At 41.4% G+C, this 26112-nt stretch overlaps 2 protein-coding genes across 8 annotated transcripts; both read right to left on the bottom strand.

Moving 5' to 3' along the window:
* Window positions 1–33: 33 nt before the first annotated feature.
* patz1 (POZ/BTB and AT hook containing zinc finger 1) lies at window positions 34–13477 on the bottom strand. 3 transcript variants are annotated; one of them, XM_018685764.2, is made up of 6 exons: window positions 10555–13477; window positions 9568–9631; window positions 9285–9456; window positions 8181–8339; window positions 4524–4736; window positions 34–4123 (listed from the first exon to the last, which is right to left on the bottom strand). In XM_018685764.2, exons 1-6 carry the CDS (start codon window positions 11802–11804, stop codon window positions 3645–3647), a joined length of 2337 nt encoding a protein of 778 aa, XP_018541280.1. In that variant the 5' UTR covers window positions 11805–13477; the 3' UTR covers window positions 34–3644. The 3 variants fall into 3 exon arrangements, with proteins under 3 accessions (XP_018541280.1, XP_018541281.1, XP_018541282.1); XM_018685765.2 differs by lacking the exon at window positions 4524–4736 and having other exon boundaries at window positions 10555–12733; XM_018685766.2 differs by lacking the exons at window positions 4524–4736; window positions 8181–8339 and having other exon boundaries at window positions 10555–12721.
* A 154-nt stretch (window positions 13478–13631) lies between these two features.
* eif4enif1 (eukaryotic translation initiation factor 4E nuclear import factor 1) lies at window positions 13632–26112 on the bottom strand. Of its 5 annotated transcripts, none has more exons than XM_018685758.2 (19): window positions 25751–26112; window positions 24907–25059; window positions 24747–24820; window positions 22986–23113; window positions 22304–22578; window positions 21662–21860; window positions 21323–21486; window positions 20456–20594; window positions 19866–20042; window positions 19296–19567; window positions 18590–18664; window positions 17213–17399; window positions 16785–16873; window positions 16260–16396; window positions 15865–15946; window positions 15599–15722; window positions 15197–15514; window positions 14893–15063; window positions 13632–14498 (listed from the first exon to the last, which is right to left on the bottom strand). In XM_018685758.2, exons 2-19 carry the CDS (start codon window positions 25003–25005, stop codon window positions 14311–14313), a joined length of 2898 nt encoding a protein of 965 aa, XP_018541274.1. In that variant the 5' UTR covers window positions 25006–25059; window positions 25751–26112; the 3' UTR covers window positions 13632–14310. The 5 variants fall into 5 exon arrangements, with proteins under 5 accessions (XP_018541274.1, XP_018541279.1, XP_018541275.1 ...); XM_018685763.2 differs by having other exon boundaries at window positions 19341–19567; XM_018685759.2 differs by having other exon boundaries at window positions 24907–25056.

The raw sequence follows: 26112 nt of genomic DNA, 5'->3' as shown, positions 1-26112 counted from the left end.
ATCAACCAGCAATAATTCCAAGACAAACGTTAGGAGCTTTTTCAATTGCAATTTATTTGATGCTCATCTCTGTACCAACAAGAGAGATGAGACTCAATAACAGAGTACAAAAACAAATATCTATAGAAAAGTATGCTTATATTGAAATATGTCCAAAGACGTTATAACAAAACATGTAGCTCACATGTTTTAAGAGCAATCTTGTTGAGTACGATGATAAAATACCAAGTTAACATATTGTACATTTTCTGTGTGTGTTTTTTATACAAAAGTGTCAATGCAAGTCACTCTGTACAATTCTCAACCTTTAGAAAAGAGGACCTTTTTTAATCCACTGCTGTGCACAATCAGTATTTGGAAGGCACTTTGCAACAGACCAAAAGCAGAAAGGAAAAAAAAAAAAAAACATTAGGCCCAAATAATTCATGAAAAGTACCAACATGAGTGAAACAAATCATACATCCCAGTGAAGAAAAACACTCCTTTGCGGCATCTTCCACTTGAACTTAAACAACAATGACATAACACAACCCTTATTACCTTTTAAGGAGTAAATACTAGTGCAGAGTGGATCAAAAAAGGAAGAAGAAGAAGGGAAAAAAAAAAAAAAAACCTTGGTCAAAGACGTGAGTCGTGCAGCTGGCAGTGTGAGTGCTACCAGAGCAGAGTGACAGTACGGTGGACAGTCAAACTATTACTGCCACCACCCAGTGATCGACATTCAGTCCCCAGCTCAGCTCAGCTCAGCATGCCAGAACATGCAGTTTCAATCAAAATGGATATAACTTAACACCCCTCCACATTAAAAGACATGAAAAAAATCTATATATGTACAGGACCACCATTGACAAACACTGATCATATTGGTTGGTTCATATATATTTATATATATATATATCTATAGAATGTGTATATGAATGGTATATACACTTGTTACAATCACAATAAAACCATAAATAATATAGGAATGTACTGAATTTAACAGACTAAATTACTCACAAATAATAATTAAACAGAAAGCAGGAAACACAGAGACAAACACACACAGACGGCACGTCTACACTCTCTTTTTACAGAGTTGTCATCACCACACACACACACACACACACACACACACACACACACACACACACACACACACACACGCACACACCGCTAGCCCCTTGACTCGAAGTATTACAATAAAAAGAAATGACATCGACCTGTGAGAAATACAATAATCAACTGATGCATGTGATTTATGAGAGGTCCTTACGATACTCAATAATTACATTTTATATTGTGTATTTTGCATGTGTGTTGTTTGGTGTAGATCTTATGTTTCAATATGTACAAGACGATGAGGGAGTGCTGTATGTCATGATTGTGAAAAGACTATGCTTGAATTCTTCATTCTTTTAACTGAAACTTAAGTAGAGCTGCTTCTACAATATAAATCTGCTGCTTTTCTTTGTCATACATGACAGTATTCTGAATCTTTGGGTTTTGAACTGTTGGTCAGACAAAGCAGATTGAATAATGAAAATAATGATTAGTTGCAGCCCTAAAATGAATTAAACTCAAATTAAACAGAATCTATCTTTGCACCTAAGTTTTTCTAATCAATAACATCCTATTAGGTCATTTAAAGTGTAAAAACTGTTCCTCACAGGAATGTCTCTGGATTTAACACTTTTTCACTGTAAGACAACAAGATGAAAGCTTGTGTCCTAATTGAGCGACCATTAGTGCAAATACAGGTCATGTCGTCTGCATGATAGCACAAGCAACTGACAGGCAAGGGATGGTGGTGGGGGGTGAGGGGTGCGGGTGGTAAATACAAAATGTGCAGGTGATGAAGAAACACTGGAGAGTTAAAGTGAGCTTAATTACTTGATTCTGTAAAAGTTGCATTACGTTTGGTCGGTCCAGAGGCTGGTGGATCAGGGTGTGAATCCTTCCTCTAACCCCTTAACTGCTGCACAACACACACAAAAAACACACAACTCCATTTAACATAATTTAGAGTGAAAAATTATCAAAATGAGCAAATCACAAGATTTTTGTTTGACAATTTAAAAAAAACTGTACACAAAAACGAGGGCATGAATAAGTTAATAAAATATAATTTACATTTCTCAAAATATATACTGAAAATATACCTGACCTTGGTCCCTGTTTAATGTACACAACTGATTTTATACCTAACAAACAATACTCGGGAACATTGTCACTGTAGGGTTGGGGGGCGATACAAAGCTAATTCCCAACAAGCTCAAGGCATGTTTCAATACCATTTTCAAATCTAAATTTACGTAGACATATTTAGACTCCACCCTATTTCATTTCAACAATATTCCTGTTCACAGTATACTGTAGATCACAACAACAAAAGACTTTCCTCTTCTTACTATTGATTTTTCATATGAATTATTCTTTTCAAATCACTCGGTGTACCAATGCTTTCTGGTTAAGATTCACAACAGCTCGGACTGATAATGAACGATAACCACCCTCTAAGGTTTTTCTAAAATAACGAAAAAGCACAAGATTGGGAACTTAAAAATACTGGAAAAAAATCAAAAGCTTTGGTGCTGCTAGGACTTTATTATTATTATTTTTTTAATTTCTAAATCGACTGTGACTATTTATTTTCTAAATCCAATGAAGCTGAAAAATTAAACTTGATTAGGCTATGATCAACAAAGCCCTATGGTGTTATTTTTTACTATGAGGTAGCTTAATTATTCATTTGTTTCAGGTGAGATGATTTTTGCCAGCTTTTATGTTGCCAAATGCACTTTGTGTGGATGCTGTAACAATTCACATTTTAAGTTTTTATGACATGTTTTAAAGGTGCTTCTGAACTGCCTGTCATCAATTACAATCAATTCCTTAAGGTCCTTGACAACTATCAGTGCTACTCAGTCTTTAAAATGACTCTTTTTGAACAAAGCCGCTGCTTATAATAAATGTGTAATGAAATATGCCGTGGGCCTGTTGGGAATATGATAAGTTATTCACAATTAACTGATCCCAAGCAAAACCTGCTATCGAAATTGAGGCCAATTTAAATCCCTGTCCTTAAGAAAAACTAAATCCTCCTCAAAAGAAGAACAACATAAACACAGAACTCAGCCCTCTTGTTGCTCTGAGGTAAAGACGTCTGTTTACAGCCTTCGGGGGAAACAAGGAATATGAAGCATTAAAAATTGTTGTAATGGCCAAGGTTTGATTTACCAAGCACATCAGAGCAGTTAAAGTGGGCCAAGAGACAACAAATTTCTCATTTTAAGAATGCGGTAAATAATTCATCTCATGTCAAGAACATATGTGCAGCCAAGAATAACACACGAGCCAAAAACAACTGAAAGCCTACCAAACATAACCTCAACAGATCCACGTCAGATAAAGGAAATAAAACCTTCATGTCATTTCTTTACAAAGAAAATTTAAACACCGTTCACTTTTCATACTCTGAAAAAGTAGAAAAAGTAGGAATCGTATGGCAGTCTCTGACAAAAATATTGGATACACATTAAGCAACGTAACGAACAGAAAAAGTAGTCTTGAGGCAAAGTTATTCCCAAATACAGAGCGTCTTCTGTGGGCAACCCGGCTTTGTCCAACGAGTGAGAAGCTTTGTTACAGCTCTAGCAAATATGTCACTTCCCTCCAAAGTCGATTCCACTTTGACCGGCCTCAGCATCCACCAGTGAAGAGGCAAAAGCAGACTGGACAATCTGAAAGCCAAAGGACTCGAGCAGAGACATGTTTTGCTGAGGGGAGAAAGGAGAGGTCAGGGACGGGGCCAGCTCACTTAAGCCAGACCCAGACACCCCCTGGGCTTTCTGGGCTTTGTGAACTCTGTGCTGGTGCTTGTTGAGGTAGGACTTGGTGCGAAAGGCCTGACCGCAGATCCCACAGGTAAACTTCTTCTCTGGGTCCGTCTTGGCTTTGGATCCCTCTGGGGACCCCAACGCCTCCACGGAGGCTCCGTTACAGGCTAAAGAGGGCATCTCGAGCTCCGGCCTGTCGGGTTTGTGTGGAGATTTAAGCTCGTCGTCGTTGGGCAATTCTCCAAATGAAGGGTCTGATTCTTCTGATTCCAGGTGAGGGCATTTCCCAGCGTTTTCCTGTCCGTCTGAGATGAACACCGCGTTGATAGGAAGAGGGGAGTGAGGAAGAAGGAGAAAAAGGGGAAATGAGAGGGAAGAGATTCATGAATTAGGACAAATGGATTATCAAACAGGTTTTGTCAGATACAACTTTAATCCAATAGATGGCTGGCACCTGCAAAAAAGAGGGCAACAAGCACAACTGGAACAAGCCGTGACAATTGATTTTACACAACAATAACTACATACAGTTAAAAAAAAGACAGATCCTTAAAAAAAAGTGGCTATAGCATTAAACCAATCTATGATCTAGCTCAGTCCATTTGCCCAGTGTCCACTGAGAATTGTGCTGTGCTCATCCAACCAGTGGGCCATGCTGGCACCATTCCCCACCCCCGACCCACCCTCCTGCTGGACTGTACTGACCTGCGACAGGCCCATGGACGGGGAAGCCAGGCACCCCACCAGAGCGACACTCCCAGAAATATGGAGTCCCACCTGGCTTCCCCATGAGCAGCTCAGGCTGCAGGCCCAAGGCTGGAGGGCCAGGCTGGGGAAGAACTGGGTGTCCAGAGAGCCCATGAAAGCGACCCTCTGCCTCAGATGAGGTGAGAAGCAGCTGGCGACTGGCACACAGGTCTACACGACACCCGGCCAGGGAGAAAGGAAGGGGGAGGGACAAGACATAACAGGCCGGCGGAAACCATATGGACAGAATTACCTTCATTTCAAATGCTGTCTGTAAACACAGTTAGCTAGAGGTTTACTAGTATGCGTGAATCCATGCTGAGTGAGTCCCATCACTGAAGCTGTCGATGGTAAATTAATTAACTTTTCCCTTCTTTTCCCTTTCAGCAAATGCCACATCCCTGAACTAAGTGAACTGTAGTACACTGCTCAGCCACAACATTAGGACCACTGACAGATGAAGTGAATAACACTGATCTTCTCATTACAATGCAATGTCCTGCTGGGAAACCTTGGATCCTGCATTTGTCTGGACTTGACACGTAACAACAACTGCACAACAACCTTTTTTAGTTGGCAAAAGCACTCCCCAATGGCAGGGGCCTCCCCCAGCAGGACAATCTGTCCATCACACCGCAGAAGTGCAAGTCACTGCAAAGCACTGACATGGCCTCCAAACTCCTGAGATCACAAGGATCCAATCAGGTCAGTGGTTTTAATGTTGTGGCTGATGTGTAAATAATTATCGCAAATAATGAACTAAAACAGTTCATGTTTGTGAAAAGTACACTAGATGTGAATCATCCATTTGACTAACAAGCTAATTTTATCAGATAAAATTACATAAACTGTGTTCCATTTGAGTACAAGCCTTCCTCACAGTGGAAATTCTGACTTGTTAATCACAGGTGTAATTAAAAACATTAATAAACACATATAATGTAGGTGTAACAATGCCAGGCCTGGCTCACTGACACACAAACATAGGCATCATTAATGTTATTAGTTACACATCCTGTTGTAACATGTCAGAATACCCCTGTGAGAAAAATACCCAAGTGCAATGTTCACACATACAACTTGTTTGTCTCACATCTAGCATGACACTAAATGAAGACTACAGTGAAAACTACAGTAAATATAGTGACAGTACACATTTCTGGCCGTGGCCATTTCCACTCAGAAATTATATTTTTAGCTTTTTCTGCTCACGTATCTGAAGAGCTGTGCCACTCAGAATTAAATCATTTAACCAAATCATCTCCACATCATGCGAGTTCTCTTTCTATATCGTTATTTGCTTTACAGGAACTTGTGGTTCAGGTTCTTTCTCTGTAGCACTTTGGTTACTGGCTTGGGTGATGGTCAATCTTGCACAAATTTGAACTGCTGAAGGAAAACACATATATACTACACACTGTACAAGAGCTTTGTTAATTTAATGACACACTATAGCAGAAGAGAGGAATTAGAGGAATCACCATAACCAACTATTTAAGTCCCATAATTCTCTTACAACCTGTACTGAATAAGCAGAGAAAAAAGACAGATGTGCATAAAGTGTAAAATGCACAGGCAAATAAACAAAAAAAAAAAAGCCGCCTAACGGAGTCACATGTTAAGTATAACTAATCAGCTGACACTGTTGAATAATTGCAGCTAGTTTTTCCTCCAGCCACCCTGTTTTAACACATCTCCCATTCCTCTGTAATAACTTACAGTATATATACAATATTTTCAGCAATAAAAGTTCCCATGATACTGCACTTAACTTTACAAATGGCAAATAAAGTCTAACTACCTAACACACACACCTAGCCTGCCATAGTTCCCTTAGTTTTCATGCTTACGGTGCACCTGACCCAATATCAGAAACAAGTTAGGAAAGGGCTTTGAGGAGAGATTATGTACATCATGTGTCCACAGTCCACGTCAATAACTCAAAAGCAAGAACATGTAATCTTGCCACACTTCATTTTTTTTAATCAACAAACCTCATGGTGCATAAATACTGTGATGCGATTAAAGGCTAATATGCTAATGCTAATAAAAAGACCAAAATTGCTATTTATTGCACAGGTAATCAAAATCAACAAATAACTACAAATAACGGGCTAATAGTTTCAACACTACTCTCTGTGTCATCAGTTATTTTGTCATACGTCAGCTCCAAGTACAAATCAAGACAGAAAATTATTTTCTGCCGTGTTATTTTTGCCAATTGTGGTTGTGGCTCACAGTTTACTGTGCACTGTCTCTATGCTACTGGTTCTCCCACAAAAATGGCACAACGACAAAAGTTTCAATGAATCCAGGGCAAATGGAGCACACATTAGGGCGATCATGCAACACTGTGCGTTGCTGAACAACTGCTGATGGACCAGCCAAGCAGGAACAGACGCTGTTAACCATATGTTGCCATGGCCATGCTGGACAGACACACACATACAAAAGCAAAGGTGACTCAGCACTCCACATTCTTATGTTGTTATGGGTAAAGCCTGCAAATGTCTTAGGCTGACTCGAACCCTTCAAAGTGTGGGAGCTTCTCCCGATGCCACGGCAATCGAGGTCCAAATCGGTATTTGAATGCTTCACTTTTAAAAAATTATATATGCATTTCCACAGAAATCCCAAATATCCAACATTATCCATCATGCACCAACATTAATTAATAGTTATTCCAGGCAAGGACATTTAATTGTAGTTTTAATTTTGTGTATCACGTGATTCAATCAGATTACCTGCACAGACACTGGGATGGTGACACATGACCACGTGACAGGCTTACAAGTTACAACTAGACTAGCTAGATGTTGCAAAAATTTAACGTCTGGAATAACCTCTAAATTTAAGGAGATGATCTCCAGTCGAGGAGTGTCAGATATCCCAGAGGAAACTGGCATATCACAAATGTACGAGTTTGGCAAATCACCCAAAAACTCTAAGTAACAACTGAGTTGTCTTGTAAATGTTAAAATGTCAGTTTTTCTCCACTGTGGATGATGTCCATGCGACCTGAATGCTAACAAAGTAGAACACTGAAGTCCGATCGTGCTGAAGATGTTTCCTCAGAACAAATATTAAAGTCTTTACCAGTGAGGACATTTGTTAAGTTTTAATGGTGCAACCCTGTTTTGGTTTGAAACTAGCTAGTAGTTACTGACAATTTAGGAAGGACCTTACTTCAGACTTAGTGATGGATTTATGAAGACCTTGTACAACCCAGTGCAGCTCTTTATGTAGAGCTGACTGCCTGACTTCCTGTCTAATCCTGAGCTATTTAATCTCCAATTCAAATTAAAACGGCACAGCCGTTAGATGATAATTACAGAAAATGCCCAGTTGTGTCCCTTTTACCTAAATACCACAGGTTCTGTACACACTGCCCCCTCTCAGTAAAAGGCCCTCACAGTCAGCTAACAGAAAGACAACCAGCAGATGAAAGTGCACGATAGTAAACAATAGTTTGAGGGAAAAGCTTGGCAGCAGAGGTTGATGTATGCTTGTGTTTTAAACATGTACAGAGATGCAGCAGCATGTTTCTCCAAAAAGCAGCAGAGCACATGAAAGCCAGAAACATGAAAATTTGGGATGGGGCGGACGGCTGCTTGCCTTCCACTGAGCACTGGCGTCCCATGTGGTAAGGGGTGCCGTTGTGCATCTGCAGTCCCCCCCTTGGCTCAGGGAAGGTGTGCATTGCGGCAGAGGGGGGCAGTGGAGAGCCATGGTGTGTCTTTATATGCACCTTAAGGTAGGACGCAGTGGAGAAACCTGGGACCAGAAGAACAAAGAACAAGGCAGTTGTTTTGACACACTCAAAGCCTTGGCTGTGTGAGGGACGCCCTATAAACAAGGACAGGCTGTCCAGCGTCAAAGCTGATTGGTTTGGAAACATGATCAGAACTGCTGAAGACCAGGATATCTCTGAAACACTGATGATAAATCAGGGGTTTAGTTCAGTTCAATTAATATAATTTTCTTTGAACTGTAAATCACAACAGTGAACAGAATCACAATGTCTTGGACAAAAGTCCCATCATGAGCAAACAAACTAATTCCTTGGGTCCGATTTCATTCATCCGAGGAACATTATCAACAACAGAGTTCAGACATTTCAACACAAAGTGTGATGCAAACTGTAAAGAGAAGTTTTTATAGAGCTCATTAAAAACTTTCATCCTTGTTTCATCCAAAAAACAAAAGGCTATACTGTTGCTAGCTAGCTATTTTACTTTGAGAGAGGATTATTAAAATTTTTTTAAAGTCTGCACTCATATTTACAGATCATTTTTAAGGTTACATGTATTATGTAGATTGATGAGTCTTGGTAAAACCACAAAAACTGACTTCAATTTGAAAACATGCCATCAAATCCCAGCCCTGCCTGTGAGGCTAAGTTCCGACAAAAAATAGAAATGCATCATTGTAGTGCAAGAGAGGGCCCAAGCTACTGATGAGACAATAAAATGCGAACCATTGTTCAGTTTGAAAACCAACCAATCACATTAAAGATATCAACAAATTGGACAGATCTGGAAAAAGCCAACCATAACTCTAGACTCTCATCATTTTCCTGTGAGTATACAGCACCGCCGACGAGAACACAGACAGCAACCTCTGAATATTCATCAGGACATGGGGCAGAGTTGTCTCAGAGGAGCTTGTGGCATATTGACGTTTTTTCTTTTCTTTTTTTTTTTTTTTTTAAAGGATTACCTTTGTTGCAAATGCCACAGTAGTTATGTGTTCCTTCACTGTGTTTCTTGAGGTGGTCCGTCATGTAGGCAGCTCGCAGGAACTTGCCACAAACTTTGCAGGGGATTTTGTCCTCATGGCATGCAAGGTGTGACCGCAGGCGATCTCTCGTAGCAAAAGAGGCATTACAAATCTGTAATACAGAAATCAACGTGTTAATGTTTTTCTTACATATGATGATTTAAAACCATAAATAACTTTGAATTTTCATAATGCATTCACTCTGATATATCCCGAATGTTACCTGGCACTTGTGGGGTCTCTCTGTTGTATGAACTTGTTTGATATGTCCATTCAGGTGGTCGGGTCTGGAAGGAAACAAGGCAATAAAATCTTGTGTACATCAACATGACTGTTTAATTTTATTTCCACATAGTTATAGATGCCTGGTGGGTGATGACATTCCCCTGACAATGAAATGACTGCCTCTATTATGACCACAGGACTTGTTATTCTAACATTGTCTTAATGTTTGTACATTGCATTCAATTTGTCTGTATCATTTTAAAACAAAGTTTTTTTCCCCCTGTAACTGCGAATCAAACATGCTGGCATAATGACGCTAAAAAACTCTATAGTAACTACTTGAAGGAAGCCTGGCTATATCCCTTGACTACATTTATGGATTTTTTTTAAAAACACGTGATAGCTTTTCATTTATTCTCCGTCCTGTATGTTAACCTCCAAAGCAGTAGGTGGTGACAGTGAGTTTGTATCAGGGCCTAGGAGCACTGAGCTGAAGCCTGGGAAACTGGTGTTTGTGGTTGAGGCTAAATTACAGTGATGACAGTCACTGTGACAGTTATGCAGTTGTCTGATAAAAGAAACCGAAAGTTCTGTCAATAACAACGCTTTACTGTTAGATTTTACACTGACTGTGACACTAATAGTCGGGTCAGGGCTAGCAGAAACAACTGGCCTTAATATAACTGAAAATACCAAGAACCTTTCCCCTCTTATTTTAAGATTTGAACTCTGCCCTGTTTCTGTTAATGGTGACAACTTGCAAGAGTGACTATTGATAAATACTATATCCTGGATTCAGGCGGCTGTCTCTGGTTAAAAACATTTTACATAGGTACAGAGACGTACAGCTATAAACAAAGCAGGAAACAACACTGCAACCTGTGCAGTGTCCTAAATGATGCCCAGGCACCGAGGTCACAATCACATTGTTTTTATGACTCCCAAACAAAAGACACCTTGTCAGAGGGAATAAAGCTCAGCTCACCTTGAAAAGCCTTTACCACAGCTTTGGCACACATACGGTTTTCCGACTGACCCGTCATGGGACCGCACATGGTATGACATCCTGTCCTTGCGTTTGAACCGGAGCCCGCACACATGGCACGCGTACGGCTTTTCCCCGGAATGGGAGAGCTTGTGTCGGTTCAGGTGGTAAACGTCGCGGAAAACTTTCCCGCAAATCTCACAGCCGACGTGCCGCCTGGTCCTCTCCCGTTTGCGGCCGTTGTCCAGCGTCAGCCCCCCGTGCAACTGCAAGCCGTTCTCCACCAGACCCGGGTGAGACATTAAAGACATGCCGCCCGCCGCTGACAGGCTGTCACCGACGTTGTTTACACCGCCGGTGGAGGCTCCGTGTTGCGCTTCGTGGTTCTTCAAGCGGGAGGCTTCTGTGAAAGCTTTACCGCAAGTCCCGCACGGAAAAAGCCCATTGTCTTTCTGGGTGTTGTGGTTGAAGTGCACAGCCTCCGCTACTCCGCCAGCTTTCTTTGGTCTCCCCCTGCCCCTCTTTGACCCCGGGGAGCCAGCGTCGTGATGAAGCGCGTTCCCCGTTATTTCCGTCGATGGGGAAACCGACAGTCCTTCGACGGGCTCTAACATTGACACCGACGACTCGCCGCCGTCCTCCAGTAGCACGGTGGCGGCGGCGTCTTCGCTCCCGTCCACATGCATTTGCGCATTGTTAGCAAAGCTCTGACCGTTCACCAGCATTCCCGTTCCGTTTACCAGATCCTGCTGTGCCACCGGGAAACCCAGCTCCGTGGCCCCCGTGGCCTGGAAAAGACTGGCGTCACCTCCCCGAGAGGTCGGGACGAGGATCTGTACGTTGGACTGTTTGATGACCTCCTGACAGATCTCGATGACCGACCGCATCAGCAGAAACTTGGCAGCTGTCATCAACTCCGGGAAGCACTCCAGTCGCACCACGATCCTGGAGGTGTAGGCGAAGTCCAGGATGTCTTTAAAAACTTTCGGGCTGATCGTGTGCATCTCCAGCTCCTTGGCGTCGCCGTCGCCCTCCGTCTGGCGGCCGAAGACCGACTCGAAATACTCACTGCAGGCGGCCAACACAGCCTTGTGGGCAGGGAAGCTCTCCTCGCCGACGCGCAAGACCACATCGCAGAACCTGCCTCCATCTTTCCTCTGAACGTTGAGGTTGTGTAGCATCTCCGCACTGTGCTTGCTCACCTGGTAGGTGTACGAAGAAGTCCAAGACGGCTCCGCTACTTTCTCCATGCCGAATTCATCCAATAACGATGGTTGTTCGCGACAACGGTCGGAGGAATGGCGGATTGCGTGTAACGATTTCGATCGGTTGATTCCAAGCTAGCTACAAAATCCAAAACCAACCGCCCCTCCCCGTCGGTTTAGCATCTAACGTTGAACGTTAGCAGTAGCAGCAGGGAAAAATGGCAGCCCCCCAGCTTCCTGTGAACTTTGACCCCGGTTTCTTGAGGGGTGGGGGTCGCTCTTGTTTTGTGAGGAAAAAAATGGCTCTCCTGGGTTTCATGCTGTAACGTATGTTTATATTGACTCTTAATGGTTGTCTCGTTACAATGGCTGTCAGTCAGAGGAGTAGAAGAGTCCCGGCACCGCAGGGGTCTTTTATGTCTTTATGCCAAAATGTGAACACGCAGGTCTCTTCCTGCCTGGTCTGTTTGTAAAACCCCTCCCCCCACCAGCCACAAGCCCGAACCCCACCCCCCCTCTCTTTTTCCTCTCTGTGAGCTCAGTCTGTAAAGCCCACTCAAAGACACATGTAACAAATTACACTGTACCAGTCGCTCCAGGTAAGGCTCGACTCGTCTACAACACAATAAAAAAACTACCCACGAAATCATTTGTAAATAACAGCACACGCTCATGAAAATATCAACTTCCACTGTCTGTAGAAACACTGTAATTTAACGGTTGATTGTCAATTTTTGAGACACGTTACACTTTCAGAATCAGTTTTTAGGTTATTAAACCTTAAATTGTGAAAGATATTGACCGCTTATTTTGCCCATTGTCATATATGAGTGGCGTTATATTTGGTGCTACTCTCTGTTAAGACGCCGTTTATAAGATATAATTAATGGCTTTAAGAGTGTTAATAATTTATTGCCAGCGACTTCTGGGTTGCCAGGTTGTGGAAAATCCTACCCCGGCATTACACTTTGTTTTCGTTAGGGATACCTTTCAAATAGACATCTACAGGTGGCTCGATGTGTTTCTCACTTTCCACATGAACTATTATCAAAAGTTAGTCAGTCGCCTCTAATTATACATGTTAATAAATCACAGGTTCTACATACCATCATGTATCCATTTGTAAATGTTAATGCGCGGTTTATAAATTGATTTTTTGTCCACGTTTCCTGCTGCACTTCTACAGAGGATAAATGGTCGAACAGTCCATTAGAGGGGGCTCTCTGATGAATGGAAGAGCTCGCTAGGACGACTTCTTCACAACCTGGCAACCCAAAAGTTGTTCTTTTTGGTGTCTTATAACTGATCTATTAGGCGTTAGTAAAAGGTTTATTAAAATAAAGCCATTAATTACAGCACACAAACTTTCAACATTTTCTTTTGACAATTACCTACCATAGCATCTTGAAAATAACCAGTCAAATATACACCTGACAAAGGCAGCAAATTTTAAAGAGATTTTTGAGGAAGAAATATTTAAGCTAAAAAAAAAAAAAAAAAAAAAACTTTGTGTGTTTAAATCATGGAATGGAACGGAAACTTTGGGTCCTGGCATTCATCTGGATGTGACTTGACGCATACCACCCACCTCAACACTGCTGCAGACCGGCCGCCATGCTGCAACAACGGCTCAGAAACGGTTCGAGGAACAAGACAAAAGAGCTCCAGTTTTTGAGGTGTGGTGGGTGTACTGTCCTGCTAGGGAACAATGATGATTGATATTCACTTCATGTCAGTGGCTGTATTCACTTCACCTCTGGCAGTCTGCTGTATTGCCTATGATTGTACTAGTGAACCTAATAAAGTGGACAGTGCAGCTACCCAGCCAGGCTTCTATGATCAAGGGAACAATACAAAACCACCTAAAAACCATTTAACTGTTTTACTGAACATTTTATTTATTATTTCTAGTTGTGCTTTCAGCACATCAAATGCACCCCTTCCACCCACAAACTGACAGTGAGCAGTGCAGTCCCCAGTTGCCCATTGTGACATGTTTGATGGGAGAGGAAACATTTAAAGGGGGAAAAAAAAGGCACAACCATCAGCCACTTCTACAGAAAAGGGCCATTTACCATGCCACAAAAGGAAAGTTAGAGTATAAGTTACTCCTCAACCCAACATTTCTCACTAGCAGTGGCCCTGAGTGGGTCAAAGGGAGAATTTAGGTGGACAAGAGGAATGCTACCAGCTCTTCGGTGGCTCTCAGTTTTCCCCTCACCTTGATAAAGAAACCATACGTATATACAAGATTCTTTCCAATGGTCTGTACAATTAGGCCTATACATTTTTTACTGGACAGAATCTAATACAAAAAAAAAGGGGGAAAAAAAAAAAAAAAAATTCACTAAGCGGCAAAAAACAATCTCCATCACTAGCCTCTTCAAAAGAGTGACTTCAAGGTTGAAGACAAAGCATGGCATGATTAAACTATCCAGTTCTGTGCACTGTCTTTCAAATTAAAGTTCACATTTTTATGGTAACATGGAGGTGGAGATGAGCACCAAAAAAAAAAAAAAAATCTTGCTATCCAGCTCAGTGTTTTATTTTCTTATGGCCGGAACTCCAATTCATCTACACTTATGACCTTGGCGGGCATGGAGGGGAGTGGTTGCTCTAGCACGTCTGATCCAAACCACTTGGCAAGGCCAAGAGGGGGGCTGCCCCCGTGTCGCTGGGAGCCGTTTGTCCGGTGGGGGCCTTGGCTCTGTGACTGAGGGCCTGGGACACTTGGATGTACTGCAAGATGAGACAAAAAAAAAAAAAAAAAAAAAAGTTTAATCCCCAAGCAAACACACAAAAACAACATTTTAATGCTTTAGTTTGTACCCATTTAACCTATTTCTGCTGTTATTGCTCCTGTAGTAATAAAGCTTATTCTCTGTGGTACAAGCACCATACTATGGTAGATAACAGTAGTTTTATGTCTGATTAGCTGTAGCCACTATTTACTGAGCATTCACAGCCTGAAAATGACAAAATACCCCCTGTGTAAGTTTTATATACAGAATTTCTTGTGTACACAGTATGTACCACCACAGACTCTGACAAATACTGTAATCGCTTAGATAATTCAAAATTTCTGAGGTGACTTGATGCTGCCACTACCATATACAGCTTTGCTCCAACTCACTTGGCCTCTGGTGCTGAAGTTGCTGCTGCATTACTGCTAACTGCATCTGAGTGTTGGCTCTGGGAGGTAGAAGTGGATGCCCTGTTGCACCTAGAGAGTACAGCGGTTGTCCAAGCAGGGCAGGAGGCAAGCCTTGAAGTTGTGCAAGGTCAGCGTGTGGTGGAAATATACCTGTGAGGACAGGTTCAAACTTCATTTGTTCGCAGGGTCAGAGGTTTAACAACAGGTCAATAATTATATTACAGTAAAGTAAAAATAAGTTTTAGAAAAGATGAGAGCACAGGGAAAACAAGAATACACTAACCAGCTTGCACAAGAGCAGGTCCAAGCTGCTGGGGCTGGATACCCTGTGCCAGCATTCGCTGAACCACATTAGGGTGGAGCTGGGGAGGAGGACGCACCATAGGTACATGGGATAGCAGCGGTACCGGGTAAATGGGACGAGGAAAAGACGAGGATGGTCCTGGAGGTACCATGGTGGGCGTATGGCGTCCACCTCCGGAGCCAGGCCTGAGACGCTCCTGGTCCTTGCCTGGCAAGGTCTGTGAGTTGGCCTTTACTCCTCCAGACTGGGCAGCATTCCCATCCATCGCTTCCAGGTAAAGATTTGGGGAGCTGCTGTCTGTTATCACACAACCCAAATCTCAGTGTTAGTGTTATATTGCTTCAGCTTAAATTCAAAATAAGATCATTTGATGCTCTATACCTTCTTGAGAGTGTGATGCTCCCTCCTCCTTGGTTTCTGAACGACTTGACGGTTCATCTCTGCTTTTCTCTTTTGTCGCATACATTTTGCGGATCACAGATGTGGGTGTAAATGAAGGAGACAACTGTAGAAAGGAAAAAAAACCCACACACATTAACATTAGCAATACCAAGATGTGTAGAAATTACAGAGAAAAGTTTAGTTGGACTTTAGAGGACACTTGTGTGTGTGGTGGTGAGAGAGGGGGCAGTTGGTTTTATACTCACCATGCTGGTGACAGCATTGCCTGGAGAGTTCCTCCCAGCAGGCTGAGGGCCTGGACCAGGGGAGCGATTAGCACGCTGCGGTCTGTTGATCACAAGCACACCAGTCATACATAACTAGCAAAAGCTAACCAAGTCACACGTGTACATGTAGTACACTAAATACGTGGCAATATGTATCAAAAATAACTAATAATTTTGTAAATCAAATATCAGAAAAAAAAAAACACACTAAGCTACACTTAAGCTGAGACAAATGTGTTCTCATGGGATAGAAAGGCAGCTAATAAGCTAAGGAGGCATTAAATCACATTTAATCTTCACATTTACAGTCATTATCCATCAATACGTACAGAATTTAAATATTCTTTATAAAAAAAAAAATAAAAAAAACTAACCGATTTCGAAAAGATTTGTCTTGTTGTGGCTTATTGTAGCCGGGCTGGAATGAGTGGTGAGCATGTAGAGCGAGGTCCTGTTGGAATGCCAGTGCTTCCAGGTCGGCCTGATTCACTGGCATTGACAGCGCCCTCATCTGGACAAACACAATACATATAGCTAAAGAGATCCTCAAATGTCGTCTAATGGGCTACTTTTATTTTAAAAAAAAAAAAAAAAAAAAAAAAATTATATATCTATTGATGATGCCTAAAGAAAAGCTAAACAAAGATTTTTGTATGACAGCAAGGTAGCTGGTCAGTCAACGTGACATTTCTGATCCATGAAAACTGATAATATTGAGGGGCGAGGTGAGAATGGTTACATGCAGTACAACCTCTGCTTCTTCACTCACATTTACTATTATAAAATAAAGTCTTTCAAACAGAATAATTTATATACATATATAACCAAGTTATCAAATCAAATCCAAGCCCTTAGATTGTTTACTGCTAATTACACCCAAAATGGACAAGTTAAGTTACCTGTTGCTGTGCAGCAGATCCAGGGCTGATGGACCTGTGTACATCAGCAAACTGTTCTGGCAGCATGGACTGAGGACCAACAGGAAAACCTTGAGATATAAGAGGGAAATAAAAATCACAACTAGTGAATGATGTAGCTCGTCTATCCAACACCATCTCCTCAAACAAAAAACAGATGAAGTAGATGTAGATCAGATGTTGGTGGCCATTTGTTATTTTGCGATCATATATGTTTCCACATTTGGGACCCCACAAGCATCCAAATAACTTTACTGTGATCATTTCTGATTATGTGATAATGAAATCTGTGGGTACAATGTTAAGATTAAAAAGGGAGAAAGTCACTGCATATATGTCTATTTCCTACTCTATAGTATAGTTTAAGACTTCTTTAAGGCTGCAACTTGTCACTTCTGTAACAAACCTACCTGCTGAAGTCTGCAACCGACTGTTGAAGTAGTCAGGTGAGGGCGCCCTCTGTGGAAAGAGAGGGGGTGACGGTCCCTTGTGTAGTAGGCCATGAAGAGGGGCAGAGGTTGTTGAGCCCTCAGAGCTGCCCAACAGATTGCCAAGTAGCGTAGGGGAGGCACTACGAGCAGGACCGCCTAAGAGCTCCTACAATACACACATTTCAAATGAAATCCCAATTCACTTTAATGTCATTGATCTAAGTTAGTCAGGTGCAGAAATACTGTTAATACAGGATGGAGTATTTCCCCCCCCATAAAGCTCAACCAGGCAATCTGCCAACTTGAGACCTAGCAGTATTCCACAGTAGCTCTCGTAAATCAACACACCACAGACAAGGTTACAGTGTTCTTAGTCTACTGTGGTGTTTTCAAACTCGGTCCAAAGATTGGAAACCCAATGTGCAGCCAAAGACAATTTTTGACATGACTGGATTCAGCAGGCCCCTCAAACACAATCTGAAAAGTATGAAGTTTAACAAGTACATATACTATTTCTATGAAATTGTTGAATATAGACTACATTTTCGCAGCAGGCAGCAGTCAAGTTTACATATAGTATTCATTCAATGCTGCTTTCATCTGGCAGCGATAAAGGTGAGAAAGAACTTTCCAACTACATTTTTCTCCAGCAGCAGTGTGTAGAGCCTCGGTGTGATGTGCTTGGCAACTTGTGGCAGCACTGAAGGTTAGCAAATGCTGTTTTAAAAATCTTTTAGGCTGCATGTGTCAAAACTCAAAACCAAAGTCTTCTGTGGTTTTCTTATTTACTAAATTCACTGGCAGTGTTGACAGCTAAGCATGCTGAGAGGAAAACTATGAATGATCATGTTAATGATTAATGGAGAGTTATGTGTTGAAGGTGGTGAAAGGGCACTGCCATGGAGATTCAAAATCAAAATCCAAAATCTGATGCAAAACTGACCTGGGGAACTTACCCAAACCCACCATGCAGAAAAGAAGGAAGAAAAAACAAAAAAGAAGAAAAAAAAAAAACCAGGAACAGGCTGGAAATGGACCCAAGGACCTGATCCAAAATGCAGTTGCCCCAAAAAGACTCAAATAGAAAAAATACTGGCAGCAGCCTGAATGTGCTTCAAATTAATGAGCAGCTGCTGTCAAAAAGACCAACAATACATATCATTTTTCCTGCGGTACACTCTCCATCTGCTGCACAAAAAACAGATTTATCCTGCAATAATGAAGCACCACCTGATCAGAGAACTTTACTTCAAGTGTAATTTGCCCTTACTCTGAGCAGGAATCGAGTGGACCCGTGAAGACCTCTATATTAGACATCTGTTAGCATTAGCCTGACAGGACAGTCAGCATACACACCTGGAATATGTTTTTCTGCTGTTGAGCAGGCACCTGAGCTTCAGACAATGTCACCACAGCTGGGTCTGAAGGTTGCTGCATTGTACAGAGAGAAAACATTTGTTGTGGGTCCAGTGCAACCAAAACAGTTTTCTTGTAAAAATCCATCCCAGTGTAGACTGTGATAGGTGTTTTGAAATCAAAACACAAACTGTAAGACAAACTGGCTTTTAAATAGTGATACCACATGGACAAAATCTGGGTGTGTGACAGACTTTGCTGAAACCTTCTTCAACTCCAATCACTGCAAGCCCACTGAGATAGATTTGTACATGTGAGTCACAATCAAAGTGCTTCATGCAAGTCAGTTATGCTTTTGGATTAATGTTCTGTCATTTTCCTTAATGAACATCCATCCACTGACAGATGAGATGGGTCTCACCTTGGCCCAATCAGACAATAAACTCAGAAACTGACTTGCATAAAAAAAGAACACTTGCAGCTTTCACACATCAAACATTCAAAAACAAAAACCTCCAAAACAGTTGAGAAGCAAATTTATGCCCATCTCTCTTTCAATAGAGATCTAGTGTTACGGCTTAAAATGTGGTATGTTTGCATTTGTTTCAAAAGTTACCTGTTCCATTCCGACATGCACAATGCTGTTATTTATCCAGTGTAAGCCTGAGGCTACATAAATAAAAACTATATATTTAGTTATACTTACATTGCTTGTGTTGGTTTTGGGGTGAGTTGGCAGAGTTCCACTTGCCTTCATGCTGCTGACCAGTTTATTAAAGGCTGACATGTCTGTGTCACGTGAGCGTGGACGGACACTGGAGCCCCCGGTTAAAGCCTCCTCTAAATGCTCAGCCATGAAGGGCGTGCCATTTCCTCTCTGTGGAGGCGGCACCTTTCGCACCTGTGGTTCTGAGCCCAGCTTCATCCCCTTCATCTCTCCCTCCACCTCCTCCAGAGAGAGCACCACTCCAGAATTAGCTGGGCACAGACAAATAAAATCCAACATTATGTAGCTGCTGGAGATGGAAGGTTACACAGTTCTTTACAACTAAGTGAGAATAGACTGAAAGGCAAATCAAAGTCCAGTTTGTAATGCCCCAAAATTCATGGACACCCAAACGCTGCACAGACGTTTATAATACTATCTGAGTGGACATCAGGATTTTTCTGGATTGTTTCTACAGAATATCTGGAAATATCTTTTGCACAGTATATTCCCAGTGAAATGCATCATTAGATCTCAACAGTGCAAACATTTCAGCGAACTGAAACTTACTGCTTTCCCGTAGCCGAGCTTTGTTGACTGACAGGGTGGACAGCAGGGGCTTCAGGTCTATTTTGGCCTTGTGTAGTAGCTCGAGGATGTCCACCTTCTCCTTGCACTCCGATGACTGAATAGGTGTGAAGTAGGGGGCAGGGCCTTGGCTGGGGGATGTGCAGCGTGGCTCAAGCCCTGCAAAAAAAAAAGAAAAAAGGAGAAAAATAAAGGTTTTGCAGATTCAACATGAAAATCTATGAGTTTGTTTTGGGAGCATGAACAAAACAAAATAGCATTTGGCACAGTAAACTAGTAAACTGAGGTTGACAAAACTTAATTCATTGGGTTTCTTTATCAATGCCTTACAAGCATGGTTGTTCCATGACCCAGATTTACTGAAGCATCTGGATAACTTTAAAACCCAAGAAACCCTTAAATCTTAAACACTGACATTATTGTGATAATTCATTAAACCAGACTTTAAAGAGCAGGACTCTGATTTTTAAATACTTCAAAGAGTGATTTGGTCTGTTTTAAGCTACAGTATACTATTACATGAAATGTCTTCAGACACACAGTGAGACAGCCAAGGAAATCAAATCATTTACCTGCTAGTTTTTCCAGCTCCTCGTGAGGAGTGGACCTCAGACTGCTTGACCGGCTGCCTGAAGGGCTCAGGTTACTGGAGAACCACTGACTGAAGCGGCTAGCTGATACAGGGCCCTCCCCCAAAACGTCCTCTATCATCTGCAAGACACAAACAGGCGCCTGTGAGGCAGAGTGGAAAACACTAAATCGGCAGACAGAAAGCAGAAGGGTACAAGAACAAAGATGACACTTACGTTTAGAGCGCTTTCCATCGATTTAGCACAAAATGTGCTAGAAGACTGAGGGCAATGTCAGTGAATGCAGTGCTGTTTGGCTTTGTGTTACCAGTCTCATTTAGCTTGTAGACTGGTGCTGTTAGTTCTCCAATTAGTTACAAGGCTAATGTAGATATAATGATGGGCATAAATTTGGTCTGTTAACCTCTCCTTAACACCCATGCAAGAGCCCACTGTCAAAACTATTTAGAAAGTGCACCCATTCAGTGACAATACCCACCACCACAGATCAAGTTCAGTGAGATTAAGCCAGTGGCAGCAGAGGTAATCTCATACTGAAAGTATTCTGCTGAGTTAATGGTTGGATTCAAAAAGGCTTGCTGAACTTGGACATGAACAAACTATGTAATCTGTCAGGACAAAACTGTATCGCAACTGTCAGTCTGGCCTCCGAAGAGGTTCTTAATGATTACATACTGAAATACGCTTGAAAACCTCTACTGTTCTAGCTTACGCTGTTTAGTACACAGCATGAGGGAGAGAGAAAAATAATTACACTGATAGGGTTTGAAGAGCCATCCCATCTGTGAAGTTCACACCTTTTGAAAAAGAAAACACCAATAAAACCACACAGTGCACCCCAGTACTTACAGAGGCCAGTCCTGGCATGGTCTTCTCCAGATTGAAGAATTCGTTGAAGTCAAAGTCCCCAGTTGACTGCTCCGGCAGGACGTCAGGGTGGGGAACCTCCTGATCGGCTGTAGACTGCAAACCCACATCTTGATCTTCCACTTGTCCACCATTACATTCCACTGCTACACATGATAAATGTGACAACAAAACACAACTGTAAGTATCCCTGACATGATAGCTGTGACACTAAGCTAGTTATCCAATACTGTGCACTGACTGCAAAAAACTAATGTAAAAAGCTAAAATGTATTATGCTGCTGTAATTCAGAGGGACAATTTCATGCAGTTTTGACATGCCTTCCTTCACAGACTCTGTCCGCTTCCTTGACCGCTTGGACTTGCGTTTATCATCTTCCAGGATTTTGTCATCAAATCCAATGAGTTCAATTGTCTCGGACTGGCTTGTGGGACCCCCAGAGAACCACTCTGGTTCCTCCTCTGCGTAAGAGTCATTCCTTCTCCTTTCACTAAACACACGTTTGTCACCAAAATCTCTCTGCAAATGACGATACAAAACAAATATAATGCTCCTGTATTTGTAAAATGGAAGAAAAGACCTACAGATGCTGCTAAACATTGGACTAAATGAATAGAACCATTCTTGAGGTAAAATCTTTGAGTGGAGAAAATATATTCAGTTCATTCACTTAGAGATGTTCAGAATAAACACTGTTTGCTTTTACACAGTTTAAGAAACACTAAATAAGGGAGTCAAAATCCAGTTCTGGAAAAAAAAAAAAAAAAAAACATTTCACAGAACATTTTATCCTGTAAAAACAGTAGTTTTGTGAAACAAACTGAAGGGTATATGTGGCCACTATTTTGAACATCTCTTAATCACATTTAGCTTTGTAAAGAAACTGTGACATCAGTGCACTAAAAACATCTGAACACTAAGGGAAATACATTATGAATGGACTGAAAGTAATGAACACCAACCCTGAATCTTTTATCTTTAAAGTCTCTCTCTCGTTCCCTCTCTTTCTCTGCTCGGGCTTCTCTCTCAAAGGCTCTGGCAGCAATTATGCGTCCACTGCCGATTCTGCGTGCCCCTCCTAGACGGAGACTTTCATTCTCCTTATTTTCCAGGGGGCTGATTGGGCGTCGGGTGTGGGGGGCAGGTGCAGCGTTGCCTTGACATCCACCTCCAAAGCTGCGTCGCTGCGGGCTCAGTATGACATCCAGATCATCCTCCTTTAACCGCTCACGAGGATCTGAATACAATGCGGCAAACGGGCTGGGTTTTAGATGTTTAGAGTGCACAGACTACATCAATAGTCACATTATACCACGTCATCAACCCAGTGCAGGGCTCCGGTTTAAAAAAAGATCTTGGAAATTTCTTAAGGAATACAACTTTTCACTCGTATTACTTGTATACTTATCGTTTCCTTTAACATTAAAATGTTTAAATATTTGCTTAAGCATAATCCAGAGCCACTGCAACATCAGTGTTACAATTACAGACACCTCTGCTAGATAAAATTTTCACAGCTTCATAACATGTCAGATCTCTAGCACAAAAGACGTTTGTTTTGTGGACCTCAAGACATTTGTTTTGGTTTAAATCTAAATCTGTAGATTTCTGGCTTTGGTCTAAAAAAATAAAAAAATCATTTACCTGGGATTCTTCGTTTCAGGGGAACTCTGTCATCCACATAGTCCTTCTTAAAACCTTCCACTGGAGAGCTACGCTCTGAAGTGGGATACAATGAGGCATGCCACTTCTCAGGATCCCAGACACCATCACTGTATCAAAACACCATTTGAAAACCATGGTCAGGAGGCATACTCAGCAAAAGATTCATTAAAATGATTCCAAAACAAATACAACTTTCAGGCTGGTATTTATCAGTTCTGAGCATTAGAAAGACCAATTACAGTTCAATCTCACAACTTAATTTCAGAAAAGTTAGTATGGCCAACATTATTTACAAACCAACTGCAACCATAGGTTTCAACCTTTACCGTGTGAGGCAAGTTATTTTCTATCAAGCCAGCTACTTTTTCATTTTCATCTTTCATCCAAGGTCTAAAAATCAACCCCCAATTATTTATCTGTAATGAAAGATAGAAAGGTTCGGCAGGACTGGCAATCACACACAAAAGGCTGATGATGACAGCTTAAGGCTTGCCTGGGAAGGTTATAAAAGAAGTTTGAAACAGAACAGAATATTTAATTTATCTGTCAAGGTTGTCTGAATGTCCCGACAATCAGTTGGCATTATTCACATCTCAAATCTCAATGTAAGCCATATACAATGTAATGTGAAAAAAAAGAAAGAGCTAGTCGAAGGCCAAAGATTGCCACTGGGGGAAAAGGCGTCCTAGATTATAATGGTACCACCAAAATAAGATTCAAAATTGTTATAAAATTGCCCTTGAACACACAGAAGCAAAACTGCATGTCGAAGCCCACATTTTACTATACCTGACAGGCACTATCCTTTGGATTTAAGCCAACACTGCGACTGCAATTAAATGAAATTAAAAATGCTAAAAGATCTGCAGACGAACCTGTGCCCACATGTGCTTTTACTCTCAAGAGAAGACATCTCTAACATCTGAAAACATTTTTGACCAGCCACATGCAGCACCTTACATGTTCAAAAAGAAATTATTGGTTTGTACTCAGATTCAAGAAATACGCAAATGTAACGGATTAAGAGCAGATTTTGAGCTCATTCAGGCCACTGGATGATAACTTATCTTGTCAAGTCAGTTAATAGTTGGTGTGTTTGATTTCAGTGTGCAAGTTGCCAAAAAGCAGTGCACACTCTCTTCATCAGGCCACCGGCTGTACCTCAGAATCTGATCTGTTCAAAGGGACCTTTAAAGCATTTGATCCTATACATTTGACACATTTCCAGCAACACACAAAATTTGACTAAGATGAGACTTTGATCTCTATGCTGAGATGTGGTTTGAACTTCAGAGGCATGTGAGGACATGGTGCTTTATTCCATATACTTAAGCTCTAGCAACTGTCAACCTCAGTAGTAGTAGTTTTTTCAAAGCCACCCCCTAGAGGAAGAAAAAGAAAAAAAAAGAAAAAAAAAAAACATCTTATCCTGTGAGTAATATCAGAACTTTAATACTTTCTTGGCCCAAATTTATCAATTAAAGCCCATCGGTTTTGTTTTCAAAAACAATCTTACAGGACTGCTAATGAAATTATAACAAACTAATGTTGTTGACTCAGAATAAATGCCCATGCTTTCCAATTCTCATCTGCTCATATGAAGGTGAACACATACCTGTGTCAAATGCCTACTTAAAGTATAGGCCAAACAAGTGGCATTCTTTGCTGAGTAGAGCATAGCTAAGCAAAATTAGCAAAATTAGACTCTTTTCCAAATGCTGAGGAGAAATGAATTCTTACCTGTCATATTTCTCAGAGAGACATTCTGGCCTCTCATTGGAGATTGGCAATTCTTTTATTTCCAGAAGCTCCTCCTGTGGAATAATAATTTCAAAATGGTTACATAGTGTTAAGGAAGACCTCTGCCAGTAGATCATCATATAGCTGGTTTTTCAATTACCTTAGTGTATCTGTAAGGAGCTGTGGTGGCAGGCTGTTGCTTAGCTTGATCCACAGCTGCATCACCAGTCTTGGGTTCGACACAAGCATCATTCTCCATGATTGATTGCAGACAGAACAAACGGCTTCTATCCCAACAATGTCTGTGTTCCTGCTGGATACAAAGGTTAACGTTTAACAGTTAATCAAGCATTACAGTTACTGCTTCATTGACTTCACTTGGACCTGTCCTGCCTAAAAGTTTACCTAACTGCTTCAGGTGATGTTGATCAATTCATCATCAAGAGCATTTTTCAAAATTGTAACAACACAGTGTCATTCTAGTTTAAGTGGAAAATTAGAACACTGGAATATCAACCCGGCCTCAAACATAAACACACAGCACAAGCACAAATTACATAAATACATTTTTGAAAATCAAATTAACAATAAACTTTACTGAGGGTCGAACTAATTTACCATGGGGACAGGTTTAGCAAATGCTGCTAGCCAATTAGCAAGTTAATTGACAACAGCCAGAGACGCCAACATGAGACGTGACATGTCAATTACGATAAATTACCTGGCGTTTGCGTTAATTGAAAAATTGGCCTGTAGCGTCTGGACTGTGAACAACGCAGTTTTTAAAAAAGTACTAGTAGTACTCAAAACACACGCTACTTTACCAATCTTTGTTCGAATGAATCAACTCTTCACCGAGTTTAAGGAAAATAAACGTCAACAGTTAGCTCACAGACCGGTAGAGGGTTAGCTAGGCAACGTCCCACATACAGCTAACACTATACCCATCCGTTGTACAAAATTACCACAAAGGACTGTCTAGCCGATACATTAATAAAACTTACTTCTCTGTTTGAACGTTGTGTGGAGGACTGGCAGCCAACGGCCGAGAAGCGTCAGCTCACGATAGTCAGCTAGCTAGCTAACCTAGCACCTTTAGCTAGCTAGCTAACTAGCTGGGGAATGGGGATAATGCCCACCCAGCGAGTATCAAATCTAAAGCCGGTTGAGTTGTTGCAGGTATTTCAGAAAACGCACACTGTCCTGTGGTAAGTTAATACAATAACAGAGATCCAAACAACAAATTAATTCACACGGAGACTGTGTAATCTCAAATAATTCTCAGCTCTTTCTCTGTTTTCTAAGTCGTAGCACCAATTTTCCTCTGATCGCCGCTTTAAGAAGGTCCTTGGAAAGATTACATTGT

This window comes from Lates calcarifer, linkage group LG12 (genome assembly GCF_001640805.2).
Source record: "Lates calcarifer isolate ASB-BC8 linkage group LG12, TLL_Latcal_v3, whole genome shotgun sequence".
NCBI lineage: Eukaryota > Metazoa > Chordata > Actinopteri > Centropomidae > Lates > Lates calcarifer.
Note: the sequence above shows the minus strand (reverse complement) of the source record. Positions and strands in the feature narration are given on the sequence as shown.